We start from the raw sequence: 13,985 nt of genomic DNA, 5'->3' as shown, positions 1-13,985 counted from the left end.
ATACAGTTTAAAGTGAAAGCACTAATCCTATCTTTTGGAACTATTAGTTTCTAACTCAGGGAGACGACAGGGATAGGTTGGGGAAGAGCGACATTTGTGAAGATCAGGGGAAACAAAAATCATTGTATTATATTTGTTTATTAGCATTTCAACCATCTTTGAGACTTATAATTTAATATTGCACAAAGTATGAACAATTTAACACAGTAGCAAAATACTCAATAACATTGCAGCATAAAAACTGACTATGAAATATGTATCAATTAAATGACATGGATATGACAAAAGCAAACTTACTGTTGAATGATACTTTCCTTTAAATTAAAGCATTATTATTTGTACTACAATGTATAAAATTATGACAGTAAATTAAAGCAGCCCTTTAGACTAACAAGGTTCTTTGAATTCTATTTTTCTCAAAATCTACTGAACATTTAAAGCAGTTTATCAAAACTGACTTAAGAAAATAATCACTGATTGAAATTCAAGTGTGCATGGTATATCATCATCTACAGGAAAAGATAAAAGTGATATTTATATCATGGGATTGTGAATTAAGCACAGCAGAGGAGTTGGCTTATAATGTTATGTTCTTGATTAGCTAATATAACGCGATTGGCATCGCTGCAAGGTTGACACTTGATGGGGAAGTAGCGGCTCCTGTCTCATAAACTGACAACGGTTGCCAGGGCAGTGTGCTGACCACAAGCCCCTCAGTATCAGCATCCAGTGATGCCTGTGTGCTGAGTGTGACACAACAGTTAGTCAGTACCATTAGACCTTTGAGACATGTTCAGTTGGATTCAGTTTTTTAGCTAATATAATAGACAAATATGAGATTTATAAAATGATTACTTCTGTCCCTCTCTTAGAATTGACATTCCTTGCACAAACTTTGGTGTGCTTTCACCAGCTGTATAGTTACAAGCACTTAAGTGTGAAAATAAAGTTTGTTTCTTCCACAATTGATACTTGATGTTCTGATATACCTATGACTGTCTTTATACCTCCTGAAAGTTTTTGTAATTCAAACTTAAATATTATTTGACATGTATAACCTAAAATTAAATTTAGATACAATAAAGAATGATAGCAAGAACATGATGAATATAAAATCTGGATACAGAAGTGTTGTAATTAATGAATAAAATTTGGTCACTATTATAGAAATTAGCAAAAGAGGCAGCTTCAAAGCTGGAAAGTAGCTAATGTGATAATTGTGTAAACTTCTACAAATGTTTCAAATGCCAATCTTACTGAACATCTTAGTGTATTTATAACAGACACACAAGAGGACAGGTCAAAGATGAATATTGAGCTCTTAAAATTCAAGTCCCCCTGTCACCAAACAGGTAACAAGAACTTCCATTTATTTAGCAAGCCGATAGGAGATTTTCAATGTTACTGTTAGTTTAAAAAAATGTGTTAACAGTTACTTTTGGATGCTGTTTCAGATGAATCCTGAATTTTATTCTTATATTGCAATAGTGAAACTTTTTGGAAGAGTTTTAAGGGTTGTCAAGTTGTTGGCTATGGGTATGCAGATTTGAAAGAAAAGAGTGTTGATATAATTTCTCAGTGCCTCGTATACAGTACCTACATGGCGACATTCATAAATAAAGGCTACAGCCAAACAGTACAGGTGAAAGGAAATCGTGTTTGAAGAGCTCGGTACAGGGTTATGGTAGAGTGAGGTAAACAGAAGACCTCTTGAACTTTGAAATTTCTGGTGGAAAAACTTCATTGCATGCACAAAATCTATAATAAAACATGGAGAGAAAAATTCATGCAAACCAAGAAGTGGACCCTTCTTCTTCTTCTTCTTCTTCTTCTTCTTATTCTTGCAGGGGCACAGAAAGGGGGAAAATACTAGTCAGATATTAGATATAAAATGCTATCGAAGACCAAAATTTAATCCTCTTCCATTTGCCTTGTCTATTCTTGGATCCTAGATGACTTTCCTGATTAATTTCTGACTTACACAATAATGGGCATCCAAGGTTGAAAACAACAAAAAATGGGGAAACAAATACTCTCATATAATTGACTGATTGATGCCACATATATACAACAGCAGTGTGAGACAACTGATTTTTGAGCAACTGAAAGTGTCGTGTGTGTGTGTGTGTGTGTGTGTGTGTGTGTGTGTGTATTTTACATGCCCTTCATCAGGCCAAAGCTAATAATAATTTTTATGAATGCTATAGTACACATGAAAAAACAAAAAGGAAAACCATATGCCTCAAGTGTACTATTGTGTGTAAAAATTATTAGATTTGGTCTCATTCATCTGCAGTATCACACCCAATGACACGCATGTAATACCCTGAAAATAGTCCTGGTTTAAGTATTTGGGGAGGGGGGGGGGGGGGGCGGGGGAGGGTACCCTCTGGCTATAATGCTCAGTTGCGGATGTTTATCCAGTGGGATTGTTTGCATTTCAAAATAACTGTATCCTATTAGGTATAAGCTGTTAATGGTGAAACACCTGTAAAACCAAACATTGGAAAAAAAAGAGCTAATTTTCAGCTCCACAAAGCATAAGGAGAATTTTCAGGGCAATATAAAAGATGGAGGTAAAACTGGAAACTTGGTTATTAAATCCGAATTGGAGAGATTTTTTTCCATTACAAACTGTGAGAATATGGAGCATTAATCATTTTCTTGTAGCATGCAGATGTCAATAATTTTATTCTTTTTTGGCTATTTTTAAATGCATCTTTCCTGTATACTTTTGTCTTCTATATCCAAAGGAAAAAAGTCTCTAGTGTGGAAACTCATGAGTCTTTTACTGTTCATTTGCAATAGCATAAACATTTAGTGTGATAAATGACTAAATCTTATTACTCACAGTCAGTTCTGAACAATTTACTCCACATTCTTTCTGTCTTTGATTTGTTAAATTCTCTTACATATTACGCTATTCAAAGAAATGTAACTTTCATCACACTTACTGATACACTTATGCACATGAAGAGAACACTGATTATGAACTGATTATCTTTATTATTAAAATACACACACACACACACACACACACACACACACACACTAGTTTAAAAGTCAGTTGCTGTTTTCTCAATCTTTGTAGACAACACAAAGCTATAATACTGAACAGACTCTCAAATGCTTTGTGATGAACATATGTGGAATGCAGGGAGCATTAGTTCGAATACCTGCCAATGTAAGTTGGAGTCATAGCCTGTACAAATATGAGGAGATAGGACTGACCATGCACAAATCGTGTAATAATTTTTGATTTTGCTGCTACAGATTTACATCTCCCTATTTACAGTTGTTGAATTTGCGCAGCTCATGTAGCAAATTCCCATTGTCTGTCCATTTTAGGCCATTAGAACATAACAAACTACAGTATTCTATGTCTTGTCTATGAAGAAACATTTCAGAATAAGAATGTTAATAGCTCTTTGGTTTCACATGACTAAATTAGAACTTGAGATCAATAAGATGCACATAACCTGTCTCAGTGCAAGCCACACAACTTGGCATAATGTCCACAAGAATTTGCCTACAACTCCCCATACTTTCATCTTCTGTGTTTCAGTCTGAAGTGAATGCAGGGTTTAATGCTAGGTTGAAGCTGCTGTTCCCTCCATTTTTAGGAGCCAGTTTCAATGGAATCTGTAAAATAAAGAAATAAGTTTGCTTTAGCAGTGGCAATAAAATAATAATAATCATAATAATGCCTTTATCAAAAATACACACACACACACACACACACAGACGACCAGTCTCTGGCAACTGAAGCCAGACTATGAGCAGCAGTAGCAGCAGCACATGATGGGAGAGGCAACTGGGTGTGGGTAAGGAGGAAGTTAGGGCAGCGAGGGGAGGGACAACAGTAAAGTGCTGCTGGGGAGCTGGAATGCACTGCACAATCCTCTATTCCACCAATGCACCCAGCCTTTTTACTTCTCCCCTTTTCCGCTATCCCCCTCCCCCTTCTCTCCCCACACTCTGTCTAACTTCCCGACTGAACCTAGTGGCCCTACCCTCTCTCCATCTCATCCCTGCAGGCCTGCACACTCCCCAGCAGCACTTCACCATCCCTCATCCATACCTTACTATCCCTCTCCTTCCCCGCCCCAAGCTCCTCCTTACCCCCACCCTGTTGCCTCTACCATCATATGCTGCTGCTTGCAGTCTGGCTTCTTGTATCAAGGAGTTGAACTGACTATTATTCAAGAACACCAACAACTGCGTATTGACTTTAAGAGCATGCCACCATTTTACCAGATAGTCGAATGTTATGAATGTTAGGTACCATGTTACTAACATTCAGAAATCAATTAAAGGCACACAACAAATTCATATGTGGGAGATAGATAATTCTAATTACAAAAATAAAAGTTACATAATTAAATTTAGTTTGATTTCCTGGTTGTCTCAAGGTGATTGAAGATGTGCTTTTGGATGTACAGCTGAGTTGTTTCCACTTTCATATACTGCAGTATGAATGTTGGTAAATGTGCTGCTTCTTGTATATATTCATTATACAGCATCCTCAGAAATGGTCTGATAAGCTTGTAAGGCTGTTGCATCTTAGGTTGTGCTGAGAAATAATTTTCAAGAAAAAAATTCTACATGTTGTCCCAGTTCTGAGTTAATTAGCATTGAAGTTAGCCAGTCAGACCATTGGAATGACTCCTTACCCTCTCCCTTAAAACCCACATCCTTTCGTCTTTCCCTCTCCTTCCCTCTTTCCTGATGAGGCAACAGTTTGTTGTGAAAGCTTGAATTTTGTGTGTATGTTTGTGTTCGTTTGTGTGTCTGTTGACCTGCCAGCACTTTCATTTGGTAAGTCACATCATCTTTGTTTTTAGATATATTTTTCCTTCGTGGAATGTTTCCTTCTATTATAACTATATATATAAAAGAAAGAAAACCACCTGTTTGGCTACAGAACAGCTTTTCATTTGGCCATAATTATGGACCCTAATAAGATACCACTATTCTATTGCTATTATTACACCTGTTAATGACACTGAAGACTGTAAGCCACATAACTAAAAAAAAAAAAAAAAAAATAAATAAAAAAACAAAAAAAACTATCTTAACTCACCTCTTCTGGTTCCAGTTTCCTCTTATTGGATTCCATATTTTCTGATGATGACATCTTTACGACAGTCATTTTGTCAGATGACACACTACGTGTACTGCTCACACTGCATGACTTTGTCTGTGATGATGCTGTACATCTTGTATTTGTTGCTTGCTTTCCTGAGACACTGAAGTTTTTAAGAAAATTTGGTTGTTCAAATTTCCCACCTAACAACTTTTCCCATAACAGGCTACCAATTTTTTGTTTACAATCAAACATGAAGAAGATAAAAGTACCCTGAAGACCATTTAAGATAACAAAAATGTACCAAACTGCCTCAACCTCTGAAAATATTGCAATTATTCCTGATACCCAAGTTAGCCCCATAATAATAAATAGTTTTAGATACAAATAAAAACGTATTTTATCTCTGTTACCAGAAATACCTCCAGATGCCTGCACTGGCATTGTTTGTCGAGTTGACTGTGATGTTTCACAGTTTTCATTTTTTCTTTTTCTTTTTATGAATTTTATACTGAGTTTCATTTCATGTAGTCTGTAAATAGTTATCCCAAAGAATACAATATTGATAACAACTATTACAAACATAGGAGCTACTAAATATATCAACAGTCCGAGTGGGTTTCCGAACCAGCAAGTCATTTTATGTTCAGCATAATGTGGTCTTAAGTGCATTGGAAATGTAGAGGTATTATCAAATACAACAGCAAGAACAACTATCAGCAATGGAATTCCCCAAGCATAGATTGCATACTTCCAGTAATGACATCTTGTACCAGAAGAATACCCTTTCGCTCCAAAGGTCCTCCATATGTCTAAACTCATAGCATTCATCCAAAAAAATGAGGAAAGAAATAGATAATGAATAAGGATTGCTATTGTAACACACAGGGAATGAGGTACAGGTGCAACTGGATATATACCCAACAGAAATATTAACTGTGCAAGAAGTAGTGCTGTTGTCAGGGAAAAGAGGTTCATAGCTGGAAGATTGCGCAGTTTTGGAACTAAACAGAATATGGCACTATGTAATATGAGGCAAATCACTGATAATGAAAGACACACAGTTGACACGTATCCTTTAAATATGTCCTTAGAATAAGGAATGTCAAATACATTGCAGACTTTTGCATAACCATTGTCAAAAATCTCAAACAATCCATTTGGTATCACTGCATTAGAAGTATTCAGTGTCAGCTGAATGCTGTCATTTAGAAGAATAAATTCATCTGGTGCAAGTGTTATTACAAAGCAAGAAACATTTAAAATACTGCTTTGATTTGTGTGGCTCCTTGTCTTCCTTTTTTGCCGGTCTGGATTGGGGATACATTTTCCATCTTCAAACACATAGTCATCATCACAAGCATCTTCTATTCGCATGCATTTCCCATGCAATGGGTCATATACTCCATGAGGCAACTGGCAGTTTGCTTGCTGCATGGTTTGGGAATCTGGATCCCAGTTTAATTTCAGTACTAAGCTCAAGGATGGTAAACGAGGGGCTCTGATTGATACATCAAAGATGCAGTTCATTTCTTCAGGTTCCACATAGTTGCAAAGAGCACAATGGGGATTCTTGTAATACTGCAACAAAAAGAAAAGAAAAATATTTTGGTGACTAAGATGTGAAGTTTACTTTCCTGTCTTTCATTGATTTGTTGCTGTGTGAAGAATCACAATAAAAATAATAAAATCAGTCAACATATACCCACAATAACACATGGTAATGATTCAATAAAATAAAGAAATAAAAACATATATATTTCAAAATCAACATTTGCCAAAGGTGGACTGTACTGTGACATGGATCACCCAAAATGCTATGGAATCAAAACAGAAAGTCCTTAACATTTGTTCCTGAAGAACAGTATTCAACAGCTTACCTATATCAAAACATGCATCTGAATTAGCTTCTGGGTGAGTACCCCTAATAATCACCTTGAGTTTGTATGACAGTGTATTTTGGTTTGCAGCTCAAATGATACCGATTGCCCACAATATTTTGGGACTGACAGTCATTCTTTCAGGTACTGTTAGCACAAAATAGTACAGGACTTTAGGAAGACCATGAGAAAAACTGAATCATCAGTTTCACCAGGCAACCCGAAATACATTTATCATCTGTGCTAGGAAAAACCTTGGAGGTTTTGTCTGGCATAACACTAAGATCTTGACTACTTCTCTAGTCTGTCAAATGTCACACATCATCAGTTTAGTCCAAACTGTCAGCACTCTCATATAATATGTCAGTTGTCTAAAGGAAGTTCACTGCTTATCACACTTGCATGAGAGAGAGATTTGCTTCCAATACTGAAATCACATTTTGACCACACACTACTATCAAGGATAGCAAATATAATTTTGTATGCTTAAGGCCATCACAAAACTCTTACCTATCTTTTTCCCTTATTGTGAAAGAAAGTTAAGGAGTAAAAATACTGTACTAATTTTTCATAGATGTCTGTCAGACTGAGGAACATATTTGAGCTACAGGGATCCAATCTCTTTTTGTCAATATCTGATGTATTTAGGATCCATTATTGCTTTAGATATTACATTTCATAGGTAGTACACAAGCCATCACAGAGGATCTGGAATTATTTGTTTATGTTACTTTGAAATACTCAAAAGTCAGCAGCAACCAGGCTAAGAAAGGAAAACTGAAGTGCACATGCATGTGAGGTGCCCACACACACACACACACACACACACACACACACACACACACACAGTACTACAAGGCATTGTTAAGCCATAATAATTTGTTTGTTTGTTTTACAAACTTGTTCTCATGTCTAACAGGACCTCCAATTTGTTAGCAAGCTTATCATAAAAGTATTATGCCTTCACAATCAAAGAAGTGTCTCATGTAGCTGTTTTTAGTATCCTCAATAGCTTAATATTTTTGACTACCTCTCATCATGCCCTGAAATGAGAAATGTCCTGCCCACTAACCTTCCCACCCCTCCCACAGTTGTATTCCACTGTACACCGAATCTACTCAATATACTCATCCACCCCTACACAACCCCTGTTCCCAACCCCCTTACCTCATAGATCATACCCTTATAATAGACTAAGATGCAAGACCTGTCCCAGACATCTTCCCACCATCACCACCACCTACTCCAGTCTGGTCACAAACACCACCTATCCCATCAAAGGCAGGGCTACCTGTGAAACCATTCATGTGATCTGCAAGCTAAGCTGCAACCACTGTGCTGTATTCTATGTGGGCATGACCACCAACAAGCTGTCTGCCCACATGAATGGCCACCGACAAACTGCGGCCAAGAAACAAGTGGACCACGCTGTTGCTGAGCACTCTGCCAAACACGACACCCTTCATTTCAATGACTGCTTGACAGCCTGTGCCAAATGGATCCATCCCACCAACACCAGCTTTTCTGAACTGAGCAGGTGGGAACTTTCCCTGCAATATACCCTATGTTCCTGTAACCCTCCTGGCCTCAACCTTTGTTAGTCACTGTCCTCACCCAACCAGCCCCCTCCCTGTTCCCATTCCAGCACTACACAGCCCTCATTCCATCATCGCACCCAGTCTTTTTATTTCTCTCTTTTTCTGCTACCCCGCCCCCCTCCCCACCTCTCCCCTGCCACGTGTCTAATCTCCCGACTGCACCTAGCTGCCCTACCCTCTCTCCACATTGTCCCTGCACACTGCCCAGCAACACTTCACTGTCCGCCACACCGATACTATCCCTCACCCTCCCCACCCCATCCTCTTCATCACAAACACCCAGCAGACATTGCCATCACTGCTGCTCGTAGTGTGGCTTCAGTTGTTTGTTTGTTTGTGTTTTTCTGACAAAGGCCTTACTGGCCAGGCCAAAAGCTTTATTTGTGACAGTATTTTTGTTGTGCCTACCTGCGACTCAGTGTATCCGCTATATGGTGAGTAGCAACTTCCCCTTTTTTTTTTTTTTTTTTTTTTTTTTTTTTTTTTTTTTTTTTTTTTTTTTTTTTATAAAGTGTGCTGTATTTGCTTTTTTCAAATTTACATCTTATCAATTAAATGCCATCTCCTGATAGAGAACTTCACAAAATTGTTTTCCGTGTATAAAATTGTTGATATGCTGGGATCATTACTCATTTAGTCGAAAAAACTATCTGAGGAATGAGGAATTTGTAATTGTTTTCACAATGTTCTTAGCTGGCAGGATGTTAATTCTGCAAATTGATGAGTGGCTCAAAGAAAGGAAACACAGGTTGATGTGATTTGTTTTCTATGTGCATAAGTGTCCAGGGATGCATTTACTTTTATTTAATAGGGTGAGTTATTGGGCTCCCTAGGTTCTGCCACGTACTTTATATCTAAGTGAATACCTTTCAGGTGTTCCCAAAGATCTTCCATTTTGTTTTCTGTTCTGCATATTCATATCACAAACTTATCAATATAATGACAGAAGACACCAAATTTAACGTGACTGGTTGTTATGTACTTGTTTCAGAATTTTCTAGACATAGTTTCACAACAATAAATCATAACAGACTACCTATCTCCATTCTAATAGTTCATTCAAATCTTTTTCTATTCAACCAAAATTAATAGTTGTTAGTGTGGCTGGAGAGTTGAGAATAGTACTGTTCCTCCAATTATTTCTAATGTTTCAGGAAGTGGGATAGACTGACCACAATATCTATAATTCAGAACAGCAGTTAATTGATTCATTGTACAAGGCTGCTTGAGATACATGGCGCTCTCACCTCCTCCTTCCTCCCATCCTCCATATTTAATGAGAATTTATTTATTTATTCCATGTGATCTGATGGTACACAGTGTGTTACAGATGTCGGAAAATATCAGTTAACATTGTTAACATGTATTAACTTATAGTATCCTAATTTATTACATTGCAAAGATTGGGTAAGTTTACTTCACTCCATTGCTCAATGTTTTCAATTTAACATAAGTAGCAAGATTACTGTTCTAGGTATTCATTTATAGAGTAAAAACAGTGACACAGTAAATATGACTTCACGACTTTGCTAAATTTTATGTTGTCTTCAATGGACTTAATGCTAGTGGGAAGATTGTTGAACAGTTGGGGGCCCATGAGGAAAGATCCCTTTTTACACAGTTGAGTGTTTGTATGTAAAACATGCAGATTTGAGTTGTGTTTATGTACACTCCTGGAAATGGAAAAAAGAACACATTGACACCAGTGTGTCAAACCCACCATACTTGCTCCGGACACTGCAAGAGGGCTGTACAAGCAATGATCACACGCACGGCACAGTGGACACACCAGGAACCGCGGTGTTGGCCGTCGAATGGCGCTAGCTGCGCAGCATTTGTGCACCGCCGCCGTCAGTGTCAGCCAGTTTGCTGTGGCATACGGAGCTCCATCGCAGTCTTTAACACTGGTAGCATGCCGCGACAGCGTGGACGTGAACCATATGTGCAGTTGACGGACTTTGAGCGAGGGCGTACAGTGGGCATGCGGGAGGCCGGGTCGACGTACCGCCGAATTGCTCAACACGTGGGCAGTGAGGTCTCCACAGTACATCGATGTTGTTGCCAGTGGTCGGCGGAAGGTGCACGTGCCCGTCGACCTGGGACCGGACCGCAGCGACGCACGGATGCACGCCAAGACCGTAGGATCCTACGCAGTGCCGTAGGGGACCGCACCGCCACTTCCCAGCAAATTAGGGACACCGTTGCTCCTGGGGTATCGGCGAGGACCATTCGCAACCGTCTCCATGAAGCTGGGCTATGGTCCCGCACACCGTTAGGCCGTCTTCCGCTCACGCCCCAACATTGTGCAGCCCGCCTCCAGTGGTGTCGCGACAGGCGTGAATGGAGGGACGAATGGAGACGTGTCGTCTTCAGCGATGAGAGTCACTTCTGCCTCGGTGCCAATGATGGTCGTATGCGTGTTTGGCGCCGTGCAGGTGAGCGCCACAATCAGGACTGCATACGACCGAGGCACACAGGGCCAACACCCGGCATCATGGTGATCGTCGAGGGAACACTGAATAGTGCACGGTACATCCAAACCGTCATCGAACCCATCGTTCTACCATTCCTAGACCGGCAAGGGAACTTGCTGTTCCAACAGGACAATGCACGTCCGCATGTATCCCGTGCCACCCAACGTGCTCTAGAAAGTGTAAGTCGACTACCCTGGCCAGCAAGATCTCCGGATCTGTCCCCCATTGAGCATGTTTGGGACTGGATGAAGCGTCGTCTCACGCGGTCTGCATGTCCAGCACGAACGCTGGTCCAACTGAGGCGCCAGGTGGAAATGGCATGGCAAGCCGTTCCACAGGACTACATCCAGCATCTCTACGATCGTCTCCATGGGAGAATAGCAGCCTGCATTGCTGCGAAAGGTGGATATACACTTTACTAGTGCCGACATTTTGCATGCTCTGTTGCCTGTGTCTATGTGCCTGTGGTTCTGTCAGTGTGATCATGTGATGCATCTGACCCCAGGAATGTGTCAATAAAGTTTCCCCTTACTGGGACAATGAATTCATGGTGTTCTTATTTCAATTTCCAGGAGTGTATTTCATTATTTTTTACAACTCTGGAGTCGGTTGGCACTATGTGGTGTCTGAAAAATTTTAGAGTCTCGAGAATGTATAGGCAAGTCAGTGTAAGGATTTCCAACTTTTTGAAGATGGGTTTGCAGGAGTCTCTGGGTTTGCTTCCAGTAATAATCCTTGTTGCTCTCTTCTAGATTTTGAAAGTGCTCAGGGCAGTTGGAGAATTTCCCCAGAATATCACACCATATTTTAGGTGGGCTTGTATGTAAGCATAGTACGTGCTGGTTAATGTTTCCAGGCTAGCACATGATTTCAGTACACTCAATGCATAACAGCCAGTACTAATTCTGGCATTTACCTTTCCTGTATGTGTATTCCATTTCAGGATATCTTGAACCCAAGGACCCAGGAATTTGAAAACAGAGTCAGTGTCTATTGGCTGTTTATTTACAGTGGGAAGTGGCTGAGAGGAATTTGCATTTTGTGTTGTGTGAAAGTTCATGGAAGCTGTCTTATTGGTGTTGATAGTTAATCTGTTGATTTTAGCCCAGTTGCTGAGTTGTTTAGTGGCCAAGGTCACAGCTTTTTGCACAGCCTCTGTATTCTCCCCTTTTAGGAGTACAGTTGTGTCATCAGCAAATATTATTGTTTTGTGTGCATCTACATTCATGCTCAAGTTATTAGTATACAGGAGGAAAAGTAGAGGTCCCAATACTGAGCCCTGTAGTACATCTTGCTTTACAGTTTTATTAATTGATTGGATTTCGGTTATTGAGTTGGTTTGTCTATTAGTGTATTTCATGCTGACACTCTGCATCTGATTGATTAGGAATGAAGCAATACAATTGTTTGCAATTCCTCTGATACCATAGTGCTTTAATTTTTTCAGCAATGTTTTGTGGTCAACAGTGTCAAAACCCTTTGACAGATCCAGAAATATGCCTGTTGTGGGTTGTTTTTTACCTAACAGATCTAATAGTGTATTTATGCAATCATATACAGCAGTTTCAGTCGATTTGTTGCTTCTGAACCCATGTTGAGCTAAACTTAATAAATCCTTTTTTTTTCAATGAAGTCCATCAGTTTTTTGTACATTTTTTTTCAAAAACTTTAGAAAAGCAGGATGAGATTGAGATAGGCCTGTAGTTATTCATATCCTTATTATCACCTTTTTTTAAGACAGGTATTACTTTAGAAAGTTTCAGAGCTTCAGGGAAAGTACCTGCCAGGAAAGAACAGTCACAGAGGCAAGTTAATGGTTCAGCAATTGTGTGTACACAATTTTTGATGACAGCTGCTGGGATACCATCAATTCCAGCTGAATATGAATTTTTTAATCTCTGAGGGTTTTTGATACATCATTTTCAGTGACTTTAGTAATGAAAATTGACTCCGCACAGGTGTGATATTTTTGGTTTACTGGTTCATAGTTTGTGTTAGGATTATTTTTGACCAATTTTTCAGCTATGCTTGTAAGGAATTTGTGAAAGAGTTTACCACAGCTTCAGGATTAGATACAGATTCGTTGTTGAGTTTGATTTCTATGTTTGTGTGTGTGTAGCTTTGACTTCCCCTCTTTCCCTTTTTATAATATTCCACATTGCTTTTACTTTATTGCTGGATTTTTCAATGTACTCATCATTTTGCATCCTTTTTGCCTGTCTTATCACACTTCTTTGGATACATGTGTAGTTTTTATATTATTCTGTTAGTTGGGTGGTGTAACTACTTTGTTTACATAACATGTGGAGTATTCTTTTATGTTTGCAAGGGATTTTTGTACCTGGTGTAATCCAAGTCTTGTTTCTCTTATTATTATTTAGTCTCACTGGTTTTTGTGAAAAAGCCTCTTCAAAGTGTTGGATCACTGTGTCAAGAAATATGTTGAATTTCATGTTGAAATCATTGGCTGCGTACATCTGTGTCCACTTTTCTTTACTAAGGAGGGCATTTAGCTTGTTCAAGTTATGCTGAGTGAAAAACTTTCATAAAGTTTTAGGTGGGACTGGGTTTGAGGTATCATTGCTAACAATGACCTTTAGAATGACAGCTTGGTGGTTGCTGAATCCTGCATTGTATACTTCTAATGTTTGGTTAAGTTTATTTCTATTTGCAAAAATTTGATCTAGAGATGTCTTGGATGTGGGTGTTATTCTAGTGGGCTCATTTACAAAGTCATGCAGATTATAAGTTTTTGCAATGTTAATCAATGTCTCCCTGTTTCTGTTGTGTGTGAGGAAGTCTATATTAAAGTCATTAAATGTAATTACATCCTGTTCCCACTGACTTATTTTGGATAGAAACAAGTCCATCTGTAACAGAAAATCATTAATACTACTGGAGGAGGAATGGTAAATTGTAGCTAGAATTACACTCCTGGAAATGGAAA

The 13,985-nt window shown here is 38.9% G+C and overlaps 1 protein-coding gene across 1 annotated transcript in view; it reads right to left on the bottom strand.

Moving 5' to 3' along the window:
• Nucleotides 1-281: 281 nt before the first annotated feature.
• Nucleotides 282-13,985, bottom strand: part of LOC126092435 (uncharacterized) — a 279,342-nt gene continuing 265,638 nt past the window's right edge. The window contains exons 7-8 of the mRNA XM_049908035.1: nucleotides 5,084-6,667; nucleotides 282-3,642 (exon numbers count right to left, since the gene is read on the bottom strand). Coding sequence (XP_049763992.1) covers nucleotides 3,562-3,642; nucleotides 5,084-6,667 — 1,665 coding nt within the window. The 3' untranslated portion in view covers nucleotides 282-3,561. The remainder of the gene's footprint in view (nucleotides 3,643-5,083; nucleotides 6,668-13,985) is intronic.

The sequence above is a fragment of the Schistocerca cancellata genome, chromosome 7 (genome assembly GCF_023864275.1).
Source record: "Schistocerca cancellata isolate TAMUIC-IGC-003103 chromosome 7, iqSchCanc2.1, whole genome shotgun sequence".
In the NCBI taxonomy this organism is placed as follows: domain Eukaryota; kingdom Metazoa; phylum Arthropoda; class Insecta; order Orthoptera; family Acrididae; genus Schistocerca; species Schistocerca cancellata.
The sequence above is the reverse complement of the archived record's forward strand: the minus strand, read 5'-3'. Positions and strand labels throughout refer to the sequence as shown.